This window comes from Condylura cristata, unplaced genomic scaffold, assembly GCF_000260355.1.
Source record: "Condylura cristata isolate star-nosed mole 26May11 unplaced genomic scaffold, ConCri1.0 scaffold00008, whole genome shotgun sequence".
Taxonomy (NCBI): domain Eukaryota; kingdom Metazoa; phylum Chordata; class Mammalia; order Eulipotyphla; family Talpidae; genus Condylura; species Condylura cristata.
This window is the reverse complement of record NW_004567109.1, coordinates 22830993-22854023: the sequence shown is the minus strand read 5'-3', so window position 1 is coordinate 22854023 and position 23031 is coordinate 22830993. Positions and strand designations below refer to the sequence as shown.

Below are 23031 nucleotides of genomic sequence, written 5' to 3'. Positions count from 1 at the left end.
CTGCGGCCGGCTCGCCCCTGCGGCCCGGGCGTCCTCGCATCCCAGCAGCCCCGCGCCGGGCCCTGCGCGCTGCCGTGTGTGAATCCCTTCCCCCGGCTCCTCTGGTTTGGTCCTCCGCGGCAGCCCTGAGGAGGGCAGGGAGGGACTGGCCCACTGGCCCATTTTGCAGACGGAGGAAACAGAGGCCCATTGTGGGGAGGTCGGCGGGTCGTGGCGGTGAGGCAGGGCCTGACACGCCCAGGCCAGCACCCTTTACACAGGGCGTCTCTGCCCCGCCTGCCAGAGGAAGGGGCCCCGCTGGGGCATTCGTTCCGCGATGGCAGTTGTTTGGGGCTTATTTTGTGCGTGTTTTTGTTTTTAAAGACCAGCCTCTTTCTGAACGATCCAAGTCAGAGCTAAGAAAGATTCAGAAACCAAGTCATGGATACACCTGCACGTAAAGAAAAGTCCAAAGTTAAAGAACCTGTCAGCAGAGTTGAGAAGGCCAAGCAGAAGTCAGCCCAGCAGGAGCTGAAGCAAAGACAAAGAGCAGAGGTGAGATTCAGGAGGGGCCTGTATACTGTAGTCTGCAGAGGTGATGCTGGAGTGGAGAATAGGGGAGAAAGGTGGTGGGATCCGGCCTGCCTCGAGGCAAACATGCCCTCCCAGGGTTACAGAGGGTGCCCCTAAGTTCCAGGATGCCAAAGTGGCAGCCCAGCACCCCATGCCAAGTTAGTGTCAGGACCCCAATCAATACCAAGTCACCAGAGGACGCCTGGGATAGTGTTTTGGGGTGAGGTGGGGGGGCTGAGGGAAGTAAGAAAGGAGAAAGAAGAGGAACATGTGAGGGAAGGGACAATGAACCAGAGAGCAAGTGTCAGACACCCCCTGACACAGGCCTTGACTTTGGCCTGGGAAATCGCTGCTCATAACCAAGAAGAGAGCTCTGCACCCCACAGTGTGTTCCTTTGTTCTGCCAATATTTATTAACAATTTGAGAATGAAAAGTTTAAACTCTTTGTCTCTATTGAACCACATGCAGACACAAGTAGTTTTAGTATTTAACATCAGGACAAAGCTTGTTGCACCCTATTTGTTGTGTTTGTTTTTGAGAAAGTTTGAGATGTAGAAGAATAGAATGTTATGACATCTGGGTGTTTGGCACCCCAGCTTGATAGAGGTGACATTTTGTCATATTTGCCTGGAATCTTTCTTAAACAATAAAAATGGTATATAAATTTGGGGGCCCCTTCCATATCCTGTCTTAAATCTTTTGTTCCCTCTTCATAGACAACACTATTGTTTTTTATGTTTTTATATTCAGATATATTAATTGATACCCATGGAATATATTTCTTTGTGTTTTTAATTTTTACTTTAACAAAATATCCTATTTTTCCTTTGCTTATGGTATGTTTTGGGGGAACAGTTCATGTTAATATGAGAATCTAGTTTGTTCTTCATCACTGCTTACAGTAGTCTATTTTCTGAATCCACACCAGTATGCCTACCCAGCCTTCCAGTTACAGGTATTTAAACTATTCATAGTTTGTTTTGTTTTTGGCTATTACAAATACCGATGCAGTGAAAACCTTTTCAGTGACTCCTTTGGCACCTGTGCTACCATTTCTGCAGGGTATATCTATATGGAAGAGCAGTTACTGGGTACATTTAAAGCTTTGCTGGATGTTGCCATATTGCTTTCAAAAAGCTCGCACAAATTCACACCCCCAGTGTAAGAGAGTTCTCAGATAGTCACAATTTACTTATTTGTTAACCTGATCTATTCATCAACAGCTACTGAGCTGCTGTTATGTGCCAGGCACTGTGGTAGGAACTAGAGATGCAGACAAGACAGGCAGAGCAGAACCCCCGCCTTCATGCGCTTGCATTCAGAGGGGAAGGCAGATGGTGCACATCGAAAGTAAATTAAATGGTGTTTGAAGTTAATCCAGGAGGTGAACTCTACCACTGGATCAAGGCCGACCATCTGAGTGGTGGACCTGGATTCTCACAAGCTGTTAGCCCCTTTTCTTTGCTGCCCGTGTGTGCATCCAGGGCCAGGTGATTTTACTGCATTGTGCTGTGAGGGCTGCTGCAGGGGCCAGCCTAGGAAGCTCTTTGTGCACATCGTAGGGACGGATATTGAGGACAGTTGTTCATGTTCTTAGTGACTCTCTTCCAGTGAGATTCCAAAAGTTTGATTTATTTGTCTGACTTCAAATCCTAATTCTCCACATACCCTAGTTCTTCCCATGTGACCTTGGACAAGATACTTCAGCTCTTTGTACTTCAGCCGCTTCTTGGTAAAATGAGGGTGATAGATAACTCAGAGGATTATTACAAAGAACAGAAATGTACCTGTAAAGCACTTAGCACAGTACCCGTCACAGAGAAGACACCCAACAAATGGCAGTGGTTGCTGTCGGGAATCATTGTGCTTCTGGGCTGTTCCAAAGCACATTGTGCTTTTATTGTGTGGACTTCATAAATTGAACAACTAATCATGGTATGTTGTTTGCTGACATACAGAAGGGGATTTGCAGTCTAGTAGCAGCTGGCATGTATTAAGCTCTTCAGATGTGCCAGGCATGGGGCCAACCTGCACATGCACTACCACCTGTCAGGCTTCCTCACGCCAGGGCTTCAGGACAGGTGCTACTGTCATTCCCATGTCAGCCTTCCTGGAATAAGGCGGATAACAGACACATGTCCCTCTGAGGTAGCGGTGTTATCCTCATGTGAAGTGAAGTGATCTGACCAGAACCCAGTTAATGAGAGTAGATGCTGTTCTGGCATCTTCAGATGACATGCGTGTTGTGTCTGAAGAGAGGCTGAGCAGCTGTTCCCATTGCTGACGTGTGTTTTTCTCCCTTTCAGATCTACGCCCTCAACAGAGTGATGACAGAGCTGGAGCAACAGCAGTTTGACGAGTTCTGCAAACAAATGCAGCCTCCTGGAGAGTGAGCCACCGCATTCACAGGACACCGGGCCCGGAGGCTCTGTTTGTGAGCTTGTTACCATTTTAAGCTGAGATGGCCCACTTGGAGCCTCACAGAACTAGATGAGGAGACACTTGTGTTGTCCTGAAACTGGATGAATCTGAACTTCCTGCGTGTAACTTCTCAATATGAATTGTCTCAGCGCTTGCTGAAGAGACTTACTTTATTCTTCTAAGACAATAGATTCTTTTTAAACAAAAAAATGTTTTTCTATTATTTGAGAAAAATCAGTGCTTCTTGTGAAACTGTAAATCTCCAAAAATACAAATAAAATACCCATGAAATGTTCCCTTACTCACTTTAATTTGGGTATGCCTAGCTGTGAAAAGTAGTTACAAGGATTGTAGCAGGTAAGAAAGGCAGTAAGGACAGGGAGCCGTTTCTCCTCCAGGTGGGGAAAGGAAAGGACAGGAGAGAAGATAAAGAATTTGACCGCTCCAATTCTTCATTCTTCCCGGAGCTAAAGCTCTGCAGAGCATAGCGATCCTAACTTTTTGCTTTAGACATACAGCTATTGGCTTAGATTGGCTCCTCAAGAACCCACCCGCCTACCTGCCTTCTGTAAGTGTAGAAATGTCAAGTTACTTCTGCTACAGACATTTCTGTCAGGAGTGGTGGTTCATACCTCAGCTCCAGCAGTAGAAATTACTCTTTCAGGATCTTTCATTTCCATATATTCCTTGGGAGTAGGGAGACGGATGTTAGAAAGTGGAGTGTGTATGGAGATGAGGCAGGTCACTTAGAACAAAGCGTGACAGATCACCACCCACTTACTCTCCCCACTGATGATGCCAGTATTCTCCCTACTGTGGCTGGGTGATGCCTAACCCTTCCCTATGCCCCCTGCTGCTTCAGGTCACTGTGAATGATGTTCTCATCGCTGGCTTGTTTTAATTTTTCTCTGAATTTGGTCAGTTCAGAATTCAGTATTTTTGAAGCACCTGCTGTGTCCCAGCACAGACCATGTGCTGGTCTTTAAGAGTGTGGAGATGTTCTCAAAGTAGAGTTCCCAAAATATTTTGATGAAGGGTAGCATCATTAAAAAGAGGGTACATTATTGAGGACCCCAGGTATATTTACAGAATTCTCACCGCATATATAGGTAGCTTGACTATAACTCCAAGAGGACATGAGGAAATCACTTCCTCTACAAAGTACTTTGAATGGTAGGCAGCAGAAAATAAAGGAGTTTAAAATCTAGTGGGGCACAGACATTCTTATCTAAGCATGTTTAGATGTACATATAAGTGATTTAATAGCGATGAGTCCAAAATAAAGGGGCCAAGTTGCTAGCTGTCCTTTACAGCCAAATCATAGTAACTGGACTTCCTCAGATTTTCATTTTTAAAACCTAAATTTAAATGTAATCCTTTTGACTGAGACCTCAAGGAGTCAGGCCTGAGAGGAAAGGTGACCTGCTGGCCTGGCTGGGGGAGGGGCTGGCTAGCCAACCATCTTTAGTATAAGACCTCTGGAGAGTCCAGAGGCAGTGCTGGGGGCCATCATTCCAGTGGGCTTATGGTCTGTCAAGTGCGATCTGAGGATACTGTACAAGCCATTTCTGTTTGATTTGTATTTGAATATCTAGAGTTTAGCATTAGGGACAAAAACATAATGAGATCCTGGAAACCAACTACGTCCTTGAGCTGCCAATGTATCTAAAAAAAGCAGAAGGCATAAACTTTGACTGCCGAACTACAGAACTGTTAAGTTTCAAGTTTCTGCACAAACAGAGTGCTGTGATTGTCCTTTGATTAGTTCTGCTGTGGAGAGTCACAGTCTGCAAGTTATGAACAAGTGCTTCAGTAAGCACTGGCGCCAGATGAACCGCCATCAAGCAGGCCCAAGGAGCAGGTACTGCCAGTGTTGCAAAGTTCCACTCCTTTCCAAGAGGTTAACCAGTGGGGACAGAGCTGGAACTCAAACCTGGCCCAAATGTAACTTGGAGAAATTCTGCACTCTATGACATAGCAATTATTTTCTCTTAGCAGCTCAGAGCCCCAAATAAAGGGGAGGGAGTGAAGGCCTCTGGTCTGCTTGGACTTGCTCTGGTTCAAGGCAAGAGACTGATCATGTACGGAACATGTGCACAGCACAGGGATAAAGAGAGCTTTAGTGAGGGTACAGCAGGGCGTGGCCCGACACGCTGGAGCAGACACCAGGGAGACCAGTGGGTGCCGATAGAGCGGTTCAGTTTCCTTCCTGCTGCAGCTTAAGACACATTGCCTTGCCCCACAGAGCATCTGGAAAGAAGATGTAGGAGAGCGACCACATCAGGCAGTAAAAAGCAGTTATGGAGAATGGAAACAAAAACAGCATGATGACACCTGGAAGGAGAAAACGGGCAGACGCCCGCCGTCAGGAAGTTGCCTTGTAAGTAGCGCCCCCTGCTGGCCTCCCCTCCCTTAGTTCTCACGGTGCCCAAGAAACGCGAACTGGCGAGACAGAACTGCCTGTAAGTTTTGTCTCTATGTAGCTCGACTCGTAGTCTAATGCAATGTCAGGTTTCGTTTTGCCAAATTTAGATCATAAACCGGTCCTAGCCAAGAATAAATGTGACTTGGCCAGATCCCTTTTGGGGAAAACTATATGCATGAATACATAATATACACATGTGTAACTTGTGATAATGGCCTGTACAATCTTAGACATATGCAGTGAAGAATCAACATAGTGGACTTGAGGCCATTATCCTTAGAGAGTCTTGCTTACGAGGTTGGCTTATACTTGTATCCGGGAACCTGGAAAGTCAACAGTTCCTACATCAATATAAAACCTTCCCTAGCAGGGAAGAACGTGCCTGAACAGAACAAGCAAGATCACTTAGGCTGACACCTAATTTCCTTCAGGAGACTGGAATTCTGGGGTGTGCTTGCCAGAGGGTGCCCTGGTAGCCAGTCCTTATAAAATCTTCGTGCACTGGGTCTCTAAAGCTCTTCCCTCATGCCTGTTGTCCCAATGCTGGTGCAGGAATTGTATCCTGAGTGACAACTAGGTGAGGCCTCTTGGAAGCTTGGTTCCACCAGACTTCACCCCTTTACTGGTTTTGCTCTGCATCCTTTTGTTGTAATCAATCTGAGTCATGAATGTGACAATATGCAGAGTCCTGTGAGTTCTAAAGAAACCTCAAACCTGGGGTGGCCTTAGGGAACCCCATTTGGATTTCCGGTTCACCACTGAAAGGGCACCAACATTTGTGGAATGCCTACTTTGCGGTAGGTGTTCTGCCAGCTAGGCTACATCAGTTTGTTCACTTTCCATGCCGAAAAACAGAACAGGCTGTGAGAACTAGGGGATGCTGGGCAAGGCACTGGGTGGCAGCGAACAGCCCCAAGGAGGGCCACAGGGGCATTTCAGAGCAGCATTTTCACTCACCTCCCAAATAAACTATTTTTTTCCAGGTCTCAGATTCCAGGATTCCATCATGTGGGTAGTAACTCTGGTCTATCATGAACAGAACCATGAGTGAGGCCATGCAGGAGAGAATGAGAGGGTTGCCTTTCGTAAGAAGGGAGGTGGAGGCCAGAACACAGGACGCATAGGGGCAGGGCAGGCCCTTGTACATGAAGGGGATGTCTGTTAGGGAAAGAAAAGGTAGAGATTAGCTACTCTACTCTGCTAAAGGCATCTATGTGAAGCAAGTTTCTTTCTCCTCCTACCCACCTGCCCCCAACCCTCCGCCCATGATTGTGCTCCAAATCCCTTTAATCCTAGGGCAGGGGCAAACCATAAAGCATTTAGCTATTCACAGCAATGATGTCTGGGTTTTGCATTGGATGCCTGAGGTCAAGCAGCCAGGGAGGACCAGCCACAGGCCCAGGCCACGAAGAAGCCACTGTGGAGGGTGCTTTGAGGACTTGTAGTCAGCTTCTGCATTCCCTTGTGTTGTGACCTTGTGCAACTGTCCACGCCAGAGCTCAGTTTCTCCATGTGTTTTAGGAAACTAGAGTATGACCTGTAGTCCTGGAGTCTGTGAATTGACATGTTCCATCTAAAGGTCACACATGAGAAACAGGAACAGTTGTTCCAAGAACCAGGGTCCCGCTCGCCAGGCCGCAGCCCTGCCAGTATAGCCTGCCGCCAGTGGGCACCAGGTTCCAGAAGGAAGCGGGACTCCACAGAGGAAGGAGAGGAGTCAGCTACTGACCTCCAGGCCTCTGGCAACCTACGCCCCTCCCTCCAGGGCTCCCTGCCCCAGCCCTGAGACTTACTTGAGTTCCATTTACAAGTAGAATAAGAACACAGGCGAAAAGAAGTTGCTAAGATATAGATGATGGCCAGGAATCCATTCAGAGGTCCATTCACACCTAGGAGCAGGGCTGAGGCCAGGCCAAAGGTGGTAAAGACGGCGAAGTCATTCAGCTCAACTCCTGCTCCAGAAGGCCCATGGTCAGAGCTACACTCACACTATGTACTTTGGCCCCCAGGGTGGGGAGGGGCAGAGGTGGACACAAGCAGGGTCCTGAGGCCCAGGACTCTGAAGCTGTTCACCCCGGAGGTCTATAGATCAAGGGGGTAGGGATCCTCCTGGCTTTGCCTCAGACTGACCACGTGGCCTCAAGACAGTTGCTCTCCCCACTCAGGCATGGTTTTAGCAAGGGTTAGACTACTATGGATCAAACTGAAAAGCTCTGGGGCCACTTTTCAAGTAAAATCTTACATAAAATACTTTATTGTATTTTAAACCAGCTGCTTTGCTGGGGAGATGTTTCATGTCCCCACTCCTCCACACCCCACCCACCACCACACCCACCACTCCCACTCCCAGTTCCCAGACGGGCCCTGAACAGGAGGCAGGGAAGATAAGGACACTGAGGCGTGGACAGCCCCAGACCACAGGGGCCAGCTCTGGATGTGAGGCTCCCCGTGCTGCTCCAGGGCTGCTTCTGCTACTCGAGCGATGAGGCCAGGATCGGTGGCTCATGAAGGCCTGTTGATGTCAGAGGATGAAGGAGGGGACCTGTGACGGGGTGTCCTGGGGTCAGTGCTTAGGGGCCTGAGGCCTGGACTCACCTGATTTGGAGCAGATGGTGAGATGTCTGGTTATTGCCCCAATTGCCATGTCTATCAGAAAGCTGATAAGGAGCATCCAGCAGGCACAATGGGACCTCCTAGAGGGGCAGCAGACCCAAACAGAGCAGCTCTCTCGTCATCTCCACTGGGCAACCATGCCACATCCCCCCAAACACTAACACATTTCCAATACTTGCTTGTACACACACCCACCCCCTCATGTCCCCCGCTCACGCCCCACGCTGCTTTTCACACTCCACACTCACACCTCACACATCCCTGCTACCATCTCAACCCAGTCTTAAAGGGGTACCTGGCACCTCCAAAGTAATCACTAAGGTCTCTTCCAAGTCTAAACCCCAGGCAGATTCAAGAGCACCGCGGCCCTGAGCTCTAGCCCAGCCTCTGCCACCAACTCACTGAGAATTCTCAGATAAATCACTCCCCGCCAACCCAGGTGTCTGTTCCTCCATCTGTAAAATGAGGGCTTATACTGAGATTTCATTAGTGGACAGAGGGGTTGTTCAAATGACCCATTTCTCCCAAGTGTGGGTTTCGGTAGCCCGTGCCTTGTGAAGACACGGTCCCTTTCATCTAGGCTGTCAGCCCTGCGCAGAGCTCCTCCAGTATGGTGCTTTTAGAGGCTGTGGGATCCATGGCGATAGCTCCTGTTTCATTTATGATGCCTTGGGTCTTCGCTCCTGTTGTCTCGACTAGTCTGACCAGAAGCTTATCACTTTCGTTGACCTTTTCAAAGACCAGCTTTGGGCCGCACTGACTTTCTCTACGGACTTCTTGTTTTCAATTGCAGTGATGGCTGCTCTCATGTTTGTGATTTCTTTTAATGTGGATCTAGTTTGCTCTTCTTTGTCTAGTTTCCTAAGGTAGAGGCTCACAGTATTCATTTGAGATCTTTTCAGTATTTTCTAAAACTTAGTATCTTATGAGCAACTTTAGGGTTATATACAATCAAGAGTAAGTAGAGGTTCCTCATGTACCTCTGCCCTCTACCTCTGCAAGGCCTCTTTCACCATCAATGTCACTCATCAGAGTGGTAAATTCTGACTTTGTATATGTCAGGCTGAATTTACACTAATACATCATCAGCAACCAAAGTCCATAATGTTCCTGTGGTTCATTCTTGGTAGTGTACATTCTGTGGGTTTCAACACTAGCATAATAACAGATTGCCATTGTTATTGTATTGTGTGGGGTATTTTGGCTGTTCTAAGAGTCTTCTATGCTCCATCTATTCACATCTCCCCAGTGGGCAACCACTGATCTTTTTAATGTCTTCATGGTTTTGGAGACATATTTCCTCCATTTTTTTCTTCTCCAAAATGTCATGTAATTGAAGTAATATAATATGTAGCCTTTACAGATAAGACTTTTTTCATGTAATAATATGTATTTAAGGTTCCTCTATATCTTCTCGTGGCTTGATAGCTCATTTCTTCTTAGCAATGAATAATATTCCATTGTCCAGATGAACCAGAGTTTATCCCGAATAACATGTTGGTGGCTTCCAAGTAAAATATAAACATCCAAGTGCAACTTTCTGTGTGGACAGTTTTGAATTCATTTGGATAATGCCAAGGAGTGTGCTGGACCCATATGCTAAAGAAGTAGGTTTTTGTTGTTTGTTTTTTAAAGATTTATTTATTTATTCGTACAGAATGGGGGTACAGGCCAGAGATGCGGAGGGTGAGAGGATTTACCAGGGACAGAGTGGGGAGCAGAACAGTCAGATCGACGAAGTACACTGCTGAGGGGAGCAGCGGGCGGGTCAGGAGAGGTCTGCCACGCCATGTGGTCACCTCCGGGGCAGGCGGGGATAGAACTCATGCTGAGGTGGCTTTAGCTTCTTAGTGCTGTGCTTTAACCCGCTGCGCCACCAGGGAGGGCCCAGTAGGTTTTTGTTTTATAGGAAACTGTTGAACTGTCTTCCAGAGGCTATGTAACAGGGTAGTCCCCAGGGGAAGGGAGATTCCAGGTTCTCTGCCCCACAAGGAAGGGTGGAGATGAGCAGCAGGAGAAGCTGAAGAGGAGCCTGAGGAGAGAAGCCAGGCTGGAAGGGGGAAGGAGCAAGGAGACCTGGAGGAGACACATGGAGCAGAGGGGCGGGTGAAGACGCTGTGTTTGTTCCTGGGCGGGGGCTTGTGCCAGGGAGTTGGAGGACCTGGAAGGAGGCTCCTGAAACAGATGTGAGAGACCCGTGGGGAGGTTAACAATGGCAGTGTTTATCCTGACTTTGGTTTTGCTCTTCCTTTTCCAGCCTTGTTTGGCCCCTCTGTCGCTCTTCTACGGGTCCCCTTGGGAAAGTACCTTAGACTTGTGCAGGCCGTAATTGTGTTTTGACAACATATCTGTGTCCTGAGGAATCGATGGTCACATAACACTTGCTGGTTTCCAATATCCATGGGGAGACATGGATGGTGATTCTACGCTCCTGTTCAGCTTTCAGGTTACCCAACCAAGACAGGCAGACTCGAGGGAGCCCTTTCCCAGTTCACAGGACCTCCTGGAATTTTTTGATGCTCTTATGTGGTCCCACCACATCTGTAGGGCAGATGACCAGTAGTGGTGGATTTGCTCTGGTCGACGTGTCCAGTGATGACCATGTTGATGGTCCCATTCTTCTCCTTTCCCATTCTGGCTGTGGCTATGTTCTGGCAACAAACTTGTTGCAAAAAGTTGGTGCATATTTTCATATGCATTGTTTAACTTCCACACATTTTGGGAATTTCCTAGTTAACTTTCTGCTATTGATTTCTAGTTTAATTCCACGTTAATTCCATTGATTCTAGTTGAATTCCATTCAAAGCATACTTTGAATGATTTCTGTTCTTTTCAAATTGTTAAGATTATATCTCATAGCACAGAATACCATCTGTCTGGTGAATGGTTCATGTGTGCTTGAGAAGAATGTGTATTCTGCTGTTTTTGCATGAAGTATTCTACAAATACCATCGAGTCCAGCTGACTGATGCTGCTGGTCCTTGCTGCTTTTCTGCCTGCATGTTCTATCAGTTACTGAGACGGGGGGCTGAAACCTCCCATTGTGAGAGTGACTCACCAGTTTCTCCTTGCAGTTCTATCAGTTTTGTCTCATGTACTTTGATGCTCTAAATGATTTCTCAGAGCTCTCTCAGCCCTTATAGTCAATGATTCTATGCTTCTGTGAAGCACATGCTTCCAGACCTTTCTGAAAACAGCCCCCAAGGTCACATACTCATCCGAGGAGAATATTCCCAGGTCTGTAGCGACGGCCATGCCTGAGTGGCACAGCAGCAGCAAAGAAGAGCCTGACCCCAGGCCTCGCTGTCCCCACACAGCCTCTACATTCCCTTCGCTTAGACTTTTCACTTGTGTCCAAAGAGAACCGAGCCTAAGTAACACTTCTGGTTCCAATGCATGGCATGAAAACTATAGCCCTGGAAGCTTAAGCAGAACTAGGATGACGGAGACTGTTTGCTGCAGGTTTGCCATAGGTTATGAGATTTAAAACCCAGACAGAGAATTGCAGCATTTTCAAACTGGAAGGAACCTTAAGTATATCAGGTAAAATCATCTTATTTTACACAGGTGAAGCAGATTCCAAGAAGTCACTTACTGATGTTTATAGCGATTAGATTAGGCAGATGCTCTCAGGCATTTTAAGGATTCAACTTTATCTTTAGAGAGCTCATTTCCCAAAGGCACTGAAATATGATTCGATTATAGAAATGTAACTTCTTGATAACATAAAGTACAGTGCTAATTTCACATATTTTGCCATATTTAAGAATTACAGAAACATGAGCAGTATCCTCTTAGGACTACACAAGGGATTGTGTAAAGGCTGCCAGAACACTTGCTTTTCTCATAAAAGCATTCTAGACTGGCATAGCTGAAGACAATGGAGAGTACAGTACAAGCGCCTTGTTTTACGAGTGGAGAAATGGAGGCTCGGGATGTGATCTAACAGGGCCCAGCTCAGGCCTTGGTGAAACTGAGGCTAGGGAACCATCCCTGGCTTCCAATCCCCTCACTGCATTTTCCCCTGCTCCTCGTTGGGCCCCAGGCGAGGTGCCCGGCTCCCTCCCCTCACACCACTGGTTCAGCTCTTGGCTAAGAGCTTGCTGGGTCCCAAACCTACTTGCAGAAGCTGCAGATGATGGAGAAGAGTCCCAGGATCATGTTGGCCAGGGACAAGGCATTGGCAACATCCTTGCAGGAAAATTCATTCATCTGGGCGTGACTCTGGTCATTGGTCAGAAAGAAACTGGTGCTTTGACCTGGAGTCCAGGCAAGGGGTTCCCAAGGTTAGAGTGCCAGAGGCCCCCAGGGACCAGGGTGCTCCTGTCCCCCCCAGGCCTCACCCCAGAAGTACACCTCCCAATAGTGTATCACTGACTGACAGGAGGGAGACAGGCATGAAGACAAAGGTGCAGAAGGCGGGTGCCTTGGGAACATTCTAGAGCAAAGTGAGTGGGCCAGTCCAGCCGTGTCTCCACTCCCTCTCTGACAGCACCCAGCACACAGATCTCCCTCCACACAAGTGTGGCCCTCCTGACACCCCCACCACTCAGGGCACAAGGGGCTCTGAGCCCTCTCCACAATCTGAGAGATAAGCCTTTTGTCACAGGAGTCGGTGTGTGTGTATGTGTGTGTGTGTGTGTGTGTGTGTGTGTGTTATAGCAAAACTACTTTTAATACTTAGTGGTGAACCCCAAAGGAATAAAAAATGCACTGGGGAGGGGTAACCCCCTCTTCCAGAGAGAGAGGCTAAGGGGAATGGAGCATAAAGGGCACCTGCTGCAAGCCCAGGCTCCACTGCCCCAGGCTCACTCCCTGAGGACAAGGCTGCACTGAGATGCCCCCGGTCCTGCTCTGACAGTCCCAAGCTGAACCACAGGCCGAGCTCCGACAGGAGAAGAGAGGCGAGACAGAGCCGACAGGAGAAGAGAAGGGAGACAGAGCCAGCGTGTTCTCCACAGAAAGTGCCATCTCCCTTCCTCTCTGCCCTGCTGCCAGCGGCCAGCAAGCGGCAAAGGAGACCAGCCTCTGCCCTAAGTCCGTCTGGCACCCCCAAAGCTCCCCTCCTCTCCCTTCCTGCCTGCCTGTCAGGCCCCACTCCTGGAAGAACCCTCCACCCCCAAGGACAGATGGGAGAGGTGGGGCTGGGCAGCTCGTTCCACACTATTCCTTCCGCGTGGGCCTGGCCGCCAGGGCTCTGTGGGGGCGGAGGCTTACCTGGGACAGGGCATTCCTAGATGGGGCGCGGCCTGCTCTTTCCCCAGTTCCTGTGCGCTGGAGGGGCCAGCCCAGGTGAGGCGGTGGAGCCACCCTGGCCCCAAGCCTCTGGTCCAAGCTCTTAGCTCACAATCCCTGAGGAAGGGGTGGGGCAGCAGGGCTTTAGGGAGCGGGAAGAGGGGCCTCCTTTGCAGGGGAGCCTCAGTCTCCTCACAGACCCCTCCTGTCTCACCCCTGCTTCCCTCAGCAGTATGTTTCAGTAGATCTGCCTGTTCTGCTCCCCATTATGTCTCTGGTGAATCCTGTAAGCCCCCCTACCCACCCCTGCACCTCTGGCCTGTACCCCAGTTCTTGTGTGCATAAATAAATCAATCTTTTTAAACAAATCTAGCATACCATTCAAAAACATCATTGTTTTATGTCACCCTAAGAAAAAAAATACGCTGCCACTTACATTATAACAGGCTGTCATCTTTTAGAAGCATCCCGGTTTCAGAAGTATTAAAGTATGGGGGAAGAACAGTATCCCTTAAATTGATGAAACAAGGCAACTCTTTCCACCTCCCCTGTCTCAGTTCAGATCTCTGTCGGCCAGTGCCTGGACGAGGGGTGGGGATGGAGGCCGCTAGTGGTCTTCGCTCCCCGCCCCTATGCTGCCAAAATGAGATGCTAGAAGGGCAGTGTTACCTCAAACCCCTTAACTTGCTCTTCTCCTTTCACCCCTGGCAAAGTTCTTCACCTGAAACTGGCTACAACCCCCCAAATGTCTTATTGCCTTGTCAACAACCTTCACCTTTTCTTTTTTTTTTTGGTCTGCCATTGATTTTCATCCCAGTCTTCACTTACCTATCTCTTAGCTGTGCGAAGCAAGTTTTCTAGCACACACGTCTCTCTCCTCACCCATCCTGATTGTCAAGTGATTGATATGGTTAAGTGGATATCCCTTTTCCACTCACAAACCCCATCCAAAAGTAAACCCCAACTGAACCCCTGAAGACAATCTCTGTAGAGGGGAAGGTTGTAGCTGACACAAGCATTAACTTATTTAACCTCTACACAGGTATCAGCTACTCCAAGGAGTCTTGCCAGTCTCCAAGGTGTCAGGCGCCGCTCCACAGGATACCATGCTCCACAAATGCCTGTCCTAGCCCTTCTTCTACCGTGTTGTGAGCTTGACTTGCTTTCATAGCCTATAAAGCTGTGAGCTGCTTACAAACAGGGGCCTGTCTTCCTCATCTGTTCACTCTCCAGAACCTGGAACTACAAAGTACCTAATCTCAAGAAATGGTCAGATAGACAGATGGACAAGTGAACGAAAAATGGTCACTGTATTACTGCACCCTTCTTCCCCATTCTGAGAGCTACCTCCACTTTCCCTGAGCTCTGTGATTGCTTAATCAGGAAAAGAGCAATGATACAAGCTGGTGGCCAGTGTGGGGGATGCACCTTATTGAGCAGAAGGGAGTTCTCTTTGTTGGATACACTGTTTTTCTGTCCGAGTAGTTACCTCAAGAATGAGGAAGACTTTCATTTTCACAGCAGCTGGCTGATGCCCTACACAGAAAGGGCTGGAGAGGGGCAGAGGAGGCAGCAGGGTCCCAGGTGGGCGGCTACTTTGTCAGGGTTGAGAGACAAGTCCAGATGTGGCTTGAACACCACCATGCTCATTAGCCGCCTTGTCACCCTGCCTTTTACCCCACACGCCTTTCTCTGTCTCTGTGCACTGTGGCAAGAAGATTGACAGTGGGACCTTTCCGATGACTCAATATCCCTGCCTTCCAGTAGTCAGGCCCCAGTGTTCCCTCCACTGAGTGTAGGCTGACCTTGTGACTTGCTTCTAAGCAATAGAATACATGGTATTAAAGGGATTGTGTCACTTTGTGGCAATTTTAAGCAGCCATAAACTACTAAAAATTCCTACATGAGTATATAGCTTCCATCCTACTAGCAGACCCTCATCCTTGCTGACTTGGACAAAGAAAGTTGTCGTTTTGGCTACGCCCAAGTAGCAGAGGCCTGAAGGCAGCCTTGGGCTGACAGTATGTTAGTGAGCAGAGCGCTTCAGCCCATCAACCCTTGAGGAAGGAGATTCTGCCAGCAACGCAGTACGCTGGAAAGCAGATCCTCCTCCAGTTGAGTCTCCCTTCAGATGAGAACCCAGCCCTGGCCAGTAACGTGATTGCAGCCTTGTGAGAAACCCTGAAGCGGAGGACCCAGTTAAGTGAAGATGACCCCTGGTCTACTATGAAATACTAAATATATGTTTTAAGTCATTAAATGTGTGGTTATTTATGCAGCAATAAAGCACCTACTCAAAATATATCATTATCATGCAGCTCTGAGCCTTCTGACAAGCTGGGGTGCTTTCGCAAGTCAGAATCAGCTACTGTGTGTGTGTCCACTCAGGCTTTTGCAGCTGGTTCAACAGAACATTGCCCCGTGAACTGAGTCACCCAGTATCACCCGTGGGACCTTGTCAGGTTCAAGCCCCATCTTATGCTAGGATTTTGCAGGCCACATATAACTCACAAGAAGCACAGCTTATAAGACCAGGCCAAGAACACCAGAATGGGGTTAGGGTATCCTCAAGAAAATTGCACGACAGACATCCACCCCCAGTAAGGAACTTAGAAGTAGTTTCAAGTACACATCTCTTAGTACATTAAAGCATGTTCTTATAGATTACATGGCACCAGTATCAGTATAGCCTGCGTGTAAAGTTAGTTAATACTCTGAACAAACAAAATAAAGAAGAGTCTCACAAGGACCCCTCTCAAATCAGAAAAGAATAATCTAGCTCAAAAGCCTCAGTTCTAAGTTTGCAAATAATTCAGGTCAAACTGAGTTTCCATCTGAACTAACTTATAATCAACGCAACGGCTGTTTTCTTGTTTCTCACCATTGCTCTAGTTTCTTTTTCATAGTATTTTAAAGCAGCTGTGTACATGATTTGTCCTGCTGCTGCCACTGGACTCAACCTTCTCCTCGCCAAGCTGCTGAGTGCATTCCTACAATGCCCAGTGCCACCTACAACCAGCACCGCATCTCCTCCAAGTCCAAAACCTGTGTTAGAAGCTGACCCACCCCAATCCTAGCCAGTGCTGCTGCCTCAGGCTCTCTGGTCACTCTAGCTAGGCAGAAAGGGCAGCTCAAACCTCCCCAGTGGTGCAGACGTACCAGCATCACACTCTCTACTCCAGGCAAGTGAAGCTGTTTATAATCCTCCTCCACCCAACATTCTTGCTCCAGATGAATCTGAAGCCGAAGTTACATTGTTGAGAGCCAGCCCCAATCTTAAACATTTCCAGTTCCTAAAGACTAAAAGCAGCCTATTCAGCAGAAGAATTGCCAACCTGACTGTGGGAAGAAGAGACTTCTCTTTCTCTCATGCTCTGATTTCTGAGGGTAACAGATGGCAATGAGGAGATGGGGAGGACACACAAGCATGCCTAACTGATGGATTAGGGACCTGTGGCCCAGAGAGGATCCCAAAATGTAAATCATTACCATCCCACCCATACGTGATTAACAATGACAACATTTACATTCATACAGGTTTCTAAGAAGTTCATGATTCACCAACATCCCCTCAGTTCTCACGCAGCTCCCACTGAAGCAGAGAGGGACAAGGCGGAGGCGGCGGGTCCCGGCTGTGCCAGCAGGCTGCCAGTGTCCACTCTCAGTGTGTCAGTCCCTGGAGGCTGGGCTCAGCGCCTGGAGGCAGGGCCACTGGCTGGCTTAGCAACTTGCTCACTATGCTGATTTTAGCATCCTGCTTCTCAATGTCTTCATATGGAGTCCAGGACAAGTCGTGCTGGAGTTTGAAGGCACCAAGGAACTCATGTGGGCAACCTGTCCCCCACTCCTAGAGAAGGCAAAGGAGTCCAATCTCATCAGGGCAGGCGGTACAGAAACTGAGCTCATTTCCTAATTATGCCACAAATTTCTTTTTTGGCTTTTCATGTCAGACCAGCCAGAATCACCTTTGGAAATCATTACATTACCCATCAGAGACCTTCCTTAACAGAAGTAATACTTATGAAATATTTTTAGCACAAGGACATTTTTTAAAAAGTTATGTTTGGGCACATACAACTTTCCATTTTCTATGAAACCATTCACCAACCCCTCTGCCTATATTTTCACACAAACACACCAGGAATTTCTCCAAGACTAGAGTAGGTCTTTGTGTGAGAGATAAATATTCTTACCTTTGGAGAAATAATGGAAAAGTACTGCTGACCACTCTCCCGCTTATAAAGGTAGTATATGTTGCCAGGCTTTTTCACTATATTACAAGCTACATGGTGCAAATCAGCATCTCTGTGAGCATCTTCCAACACCTAAGAGTCACAGAGATATAACTAGTTAGGTACCGGAGGTAACAGGCAGTCACAGAGATGTAACTAGTTAGGTACTGGAGGTAACAGGCAGTCATGCCAGGGGTCATCCCAATCAAAATCTGGAAACTGTTCAATGATTAGGCTGTCACTCCCCCATAGCAATGAGTCACTGCTGGGATCCAGATGATTCTGAAGGGACAAAAATTAGACTACGCTGCTATGCTGTAAAAATTCCTGTAGAAGGTGCAAAGGGTCAAGTCTCAACACTATGAAGCAAACCCCTGCCAGGGAGCTGACCCACATGGCACAGCAGACCTTTTCTGACCCGCCCGCTGTTCCCCTCAGCAATGTATTTCAGTCAAGCTGCCTGTTCTGTTCTGTCACTAGTGGATCCTCTCTTGCCACACCTCTGGCCTACACCCCAGTTCTTATCTGCATAAATAAACAAATATATCTTTTTTAAAAAAATGCCTTTAGAAGAACTGCATTTCAAAATGCTGATCATCACTGGCCTTGATTGGTTTTAAAATTTCTTTCCTATTTTTTCTACAATAAAAATTTTTCTTTAATAAGATATACTTAACTTTCAAATGTTTTACCTCGAGCCCTCCCTGGTGACAGAATGGGTAAATAGCACAGCACTATGAAGCTATCACAGCCACTGCAGCATGAGTCAATCCCTCGCTAGGGAGGTGACCCACATGGCACAGCAGACTTCTCCTGACCTGCCTGTTCTGCTGACCCGCCTCTCCTGACCTGCTTGATCTGTCTGTTCTGCTCCCCACTCTGTCTCTGGTGAATCCTCTCACCCCTCCCCCACACCTCTGGCCTGTACCCCAGTTCTGTATACATAAATAAATAAATCTTTAAATAAAATAAAATAAAATGTTTTACCTCACTAAACTTCCTCTCAGTGAAAAAAACCTTACACTTAACCTCTTGGGCTAAAAAAATGTATCTTGCTCACCACTTGCACATCTTCAGGAGGTGCTGCAAGCAAGTAAGTTACGATGCCTGTGCGCATGCTCAGTCAAACCTGGGAACCACACAAAGCAAACAAGAGCCACGACTTACCTTCCTGGCTTGTTCCTGCAAGTGTTGGATTTGCTCAGCTATGACTGTCAGCTTATTGGTGGCATTTGCTCGGATGAATTCATCAGCCTACAGAGAAGAGAAAACTTAACTGTGGGTCAAGAAGGGGTAAGAAAAACACGATGCTCTTACTTAGATCCCAATGGAAAGAGTGATGGCAACACCTCTGCTTATGCCTAAAATATCCCTTCCACCCTCGCCATCCCCCATGATCTGCACCCACCATGGCCCAATCAAACAGCACTGACTGTGAGGAGCCTTTCAAGACACGACCCCACACCACAGAATTAAGGGTTCCTCTTTTGGGTTCTCACAGCTGTCTTTCCACTTTAGTCACAATGAACTTGTCTGGTCCTTCTGAAATCATGGATGCGCCTTACAGTGAACATTCGATCGCACTTGAGATGACTCATCATTGCTGGAAATCCAGCTACCACAAAGTATCCATCAATCTGACCATTATTTCAGCTGAATCATCTACATCACACCTAGTTACATTCTAACTTACAATTTCATTTCTAATTGTTACTTAGTGTATTTTTATTCTAGCATTTAAACATAGACCTCAAACAAACTCTAATATATAGAGAGTACTATCTGTCCTGAACCAGGCAATTGAAATGGCTGAACATTGACAAAATAACTTTCAAAGCTAGGAGATATTGGGTAACCAACTCATGCATTGGGAAGGATCATCACTCAAGGCATTAAAATCTGTCCAGGGGCCTCCCTGGTAGCAAAGGGTTGAAGACATGGCTATCAAGCTGTTCCCAGCCACTGCAGCTAGGTTCAATTCCTGGCTGACCAGAAGCTGGCCCACACGGCGAGGCAGACCTCTCCAGCCTCACCCACTGCTCCTCTAAGCAGTGGGTTTCAATCCATCGGCCTGTCCTGCTCCCCACCCTGTCTCTGGTGAATCTTTTCACTCTCTATGCCTCTGGCCTATACCCCAGCTCTTGTATGCATATATAAATAAATCTTTTTTAAAAAAAAATCTGTCTAAAACTTCCAACTCACTTTCAAGAAAAGCTGATTGACTTCGGTGGTATGAAAGTTCCACCTGTAAGCAAGACTATAGTCTAATGCAACTGTCCTTTGGAATATGAAACAAGTTGCATGTGTCATCTTAAATTTTCTACTGACCATGCTAAAAGTAAGTAAAATTAATTATAATAATGTTTTATTTAACCCCACAAATTAAAAAAATTTGGTTCCAATACAATCATAAAAGCTGTGATATTTAACACTTTCTATTGTCTATTTTATACCCATTACTTATCAATTTTGATGCTGAAGTTTCACTGGAAATACTTGTGTATATCTAGACTTCACAGTTTACTTGAAAGAACTGAGTCACGTACTCAAATTGTTTCAAGTATTCTTAAAATTTTTCAATAATTGAATCAATTAGTAAGTTTTAAAATTCAAATTAAAGTAATCGGCCTTTATCTGTGGGGGATACATTCCAAGACCCTCACTGGATGTAACCACTGGACCCTGTAACTGTTATGTTTTTTCCTATACATACCTATGATAAATTTTAATTTCTACATTAAGCACACCAATTTTAGCCACTAATAATAAAACTGAATAATAAATAATAAAACTACTGTAATAAAAGACGGATGTGGTTCTCTCAGAACAAAATCAGACATAAGGGGGCACTAATGTACATAATTTTTAATTTATGTGATGCACAAAACTCACCTTGTAAGAGCCATATGTGGTAGCTAGCGGCTATGGTATTGTATAGCACAGCTCTGGTGAGTAATACAGACCCCAGAAAGATAAAACTAGTATTATATGTACTCTTATGACATATAATATGACATACTAATGAGGTATGACTATAAAGGCAATAACCACAATTATGTGGTAGAAGCAGACCAAAGACAACCAATGAATGAAATAACCTGTTTCCTAAGGGAGTGGTGAGGGCTACAGGAATGGAAGGCATTAGGCAGCTTAAAGGCATTCAAAGTCAAGGTACTAGCACTCATTTGGATGGGGCCGGGTGTAGCCTTCTATAGATAAGAAGGCCTCACTTAACTTGAGGATGTGGCACTTAACTTGGGTCTGGATGAAAGGAAAAGACCCACTATGCAAAAAACTGAAGAAGTTTCTGGGCATTTCTGAGTAGTTAGGGAGGGGGTGCACAGAAGGAAGTAAAATAAGAGGGAGGCCTCCACAGTCAAAGATTTTTGCATGTTGTTCCAAGGACAACAGTGTCAAACATCAAAGAGGAAGTTGGCAGTTTCTAGAGGTAATGTGGTTCCAGGTTGGGAACCTTGTAACAAATCTCTTCCTAAGCAGCAAATCTGTTCCTTTTAAATAAAGGAGCCTGCTTAAGTGACAGAAATGAAAAGGATACATGCAATTCCTAAGCTTGAATCCTGGCACAACTATTTTGAAACCCTTCACCTTTATCATTTCATTTAAATCTCACAGCAGAGCTGAAGTCAGAAATCCTCCCTATCTTATTGCAGAATTAGAGAGATGGGGCAATCTGTCCAAGGCCCCACCACCAGTAAACAGCAGCTGAAGACTTGAACATGGATCAATGATTCCAAAAGTCATGGGTCATACCAGGCCTCCGGAGTGTGTTCCATTACTACCTGAATGGCCTATCAGAGGTCAGTCTTGCAAGAAGGTACATTTTAGTACACAGTGTACCTGCTTCGATTGTTGGTCTCTACAGTGTTTTTCTACCTAGACGGCCTGCCAGAGGTCAGTCTTGTGAGAAGGTACATCTTAGTACACAGAGTACCTGCTTCAATTGTTGGTCTCTACAGTGTTTTTCTTCAACTTCTCAAAGCCTGATGATATTAGGACAATGGAGACAGCATAACAATGCATCCTCTCTATAGTTTGCTAGATTATATAGGGTGAGGGATAAAAACTGTATTTCTTTCTGTTTCAGATCATGTAATAAACAAGATGGTCCCTCAGTAACCCATGAAAATGTTTAGCTGAGATCTTGCCCCTGGCAGCCTGTCTCCTAATAAGGGCCGGATTAAAGAGATACATGATGATCTCCTAAAAAGCTGTACTTTGCACCCCACCCTTCCAGAAAAGAGAAGGCACAAGATTTGAGTCAAAGCAGCTTTCCTAAGTTAATTAAAAGCAAACTGAGATGTAAATGTGAGAGAAATTGAGCACATTAATTATTAAGTATTTAGAGCAAAATAAAGACCTTAAACCAAGACCAAGTGTGATTACGGGGTACACAAGAATGGGGTATACAGGCTTGAAAGCCTGCTTTCATCCTGAAAATGGCTCTACAATAAGGACTGGTGAGAGCTTAGATGAAATCTGAATTTTCAGAGCTTCCGATGTTGAAGCTCTCAATTTAAATTCTTTACTTTACAATAATAAAGCTGAGATCCAGAAAGAAGCAATTTGCCAAACGCCACAATGTAAGTGGGTTAAAAACTCCTGGATGCAAAGTTCAGTGTTTTCCCCCCATTATTTTGGATTTCCTACTTATTGTACTTCTTTGACAATGAATACGTAAATTAATGCTAGGCTTGGGAATGCTGTGTCCACTGAGGACACAGAACAAAAAGTTCCCCTCCGAGAAGAGGTCTAGTTCTCCAACTCTCAGGTAAGCAATACGGATCTGGGTTTAAAATAAGAGGGCTAGGCATCCCCTCCGGGTTATCTTGAAACGTCTCTTCACGCGCCCAGTGGACAACTTTTGCATGCCCACCTCACAGGCCAGTGCTAAGGCGCCAGTTAAATTAGGACCATTGATAGTGCTGTGCAAACTACACACGCATGGAGCCCCTGGGCACTCGAGCAGCTGCAGCTAAGGCGCTTCCGCCTGGTCTGAGCTCAGAACTCGCGCTCCCAAAGAACCTCAGCGAATCGCGCCCGAGTGGAGACAGGACGAGAACAAACGCCCCCCCTGCCTCCACCCCCCCCCCCGAAGCAGCTGTCAGACTGGGGCCGCGAGCAGCAGGGCTAACTTGTGAAAGAAAACGGTTCTTTACTTCCGCAGCCGCGCCTCCTCACCTTCTGCACCTGCTCTGCGAGCGCCACGAGGTCTAAGGGGTCCCCGGCCCGGTGCGTGTGGTAGGGGCTCACCAGGGCCAGGCCGCCGGGGGTCGCGGTGAGCTCCACCAGCGCTCCTGCGACACACACCCAGGAACAGACCGTGAGCGCCCGCGCTCGGCCTCCCGCGGAGCCCGCGAGGCAGGCTGCTCCCAGGGGGCGTCTTCCCCCGGGGCTCCCCGCCGCGTACCTCCCGGACTCGTCGCCGACGGCGCCCCAGGCCTTCCAGCGACGCCTTCCATCTGCCGGGGCGTCTCGGCGTCCTCCATGACAGCGCCGCACCTCCCAGCCTCCCCGCCCCGCCCGGGCGCGGC

At 47.1% G+C, this 23031-nt stretch overlaps 3 protein-coding genes across 5 annotated transcripts in view; 1 reads left to right on the top strand and 2 right to left on the bottom strand.

The window, feature by feature from the left end:
* Positions 1-3269, top strand: part of CCDC23 (coiled-coil domain containing 23) — a 3642-nt gene extending 373 nt beyond the window's left edge. The window contains exons 1-3 of one of the 3 annotated variants that reach the window (XM_012722319.1): positions 1-74; positions 364-534; positions 2860-3269. In XM_012722319.1, coding sequence (XP_012577773.1) covers positions 421-534; positions 2860-2946 — 201 coding nt within the window. In that variant the 5' untranslated portion in view covers positions 1-74; positions 364-420 and the 3' untranslated portion in view covers positions 2947-3269. Of the gene's footprint in view, positions 105-363; positions 535-2859 lie in introns of all 3 variants that reach the window. The other 2 variants (XM_012722320.1, XM_004678872.2) reach the window with 2 other exon arrangements.
* Positions 3270-3330: 61 nt separating this feature from the next.
* Positions 3331-12293, bottom strand: LOC101623180 (the record flags this gene model as incomplete). The annotated part of the gene is made up of 5 exons (XM_012722113.1): positions 3331-5308; positions 6357-6557; positions 7193-7351; positions 7995-8092; positions 12133-12293. Coding segments are annotated over 5 exons (756 nt in total), but the record flags the coding sequence as incomplete, so codon positions are not given.
* Positions 12294-13627: 1334 nt separating this feature from the next.
* On the bottom strand, positions 13628-23010 carry LOC101622952 (chromosome unknown open reading frame, human C1orf50). Its single transcript, XM_004679456.2, has 5 exons — positions 22908-23010; positions 22679-22794; positions 18647-18733; positions 17441-17572; positions 13628-17094 (listed from the first exon to the last, which is right to left on the bottom strand). Exons 1-5 carry the CDS (start codon positions 22984-22986, stop codon positions 16909-16911), a joined length of 600 nt encoding a protein of 199 aa, XP_004679513.1. The 5' UTR covers positions 22987-23010; the 3' UTR covers positions 13628-16908.
* Positions 23011-23031: the final 21 nt, after the last annotated feature.

Coding starts and splice junctions, on each gene's coding strand:
- LOC101622952 (XM_004679456.2), bottom strand. CDS start 22,986: ATGGAGGACGCCGAGACGCCCCGGCAGATGGAAGGCGTCGCTGGAAGG. Junction 22,795..22,907: donor GTCGGCGACGAGTCCGGGAG/GTACGCGGCGGG, acceptor TGTGTGTCGCAG/GAGCGCTGGTGGAGCTCACC. Junction 18,734..22,678: donor TCGCAGAGCAGGTGCAGAAG/GTGAGGAGGCGC, acceptor TCTTCTCTGTAG/GCTGATGAATTCATCCGAGC.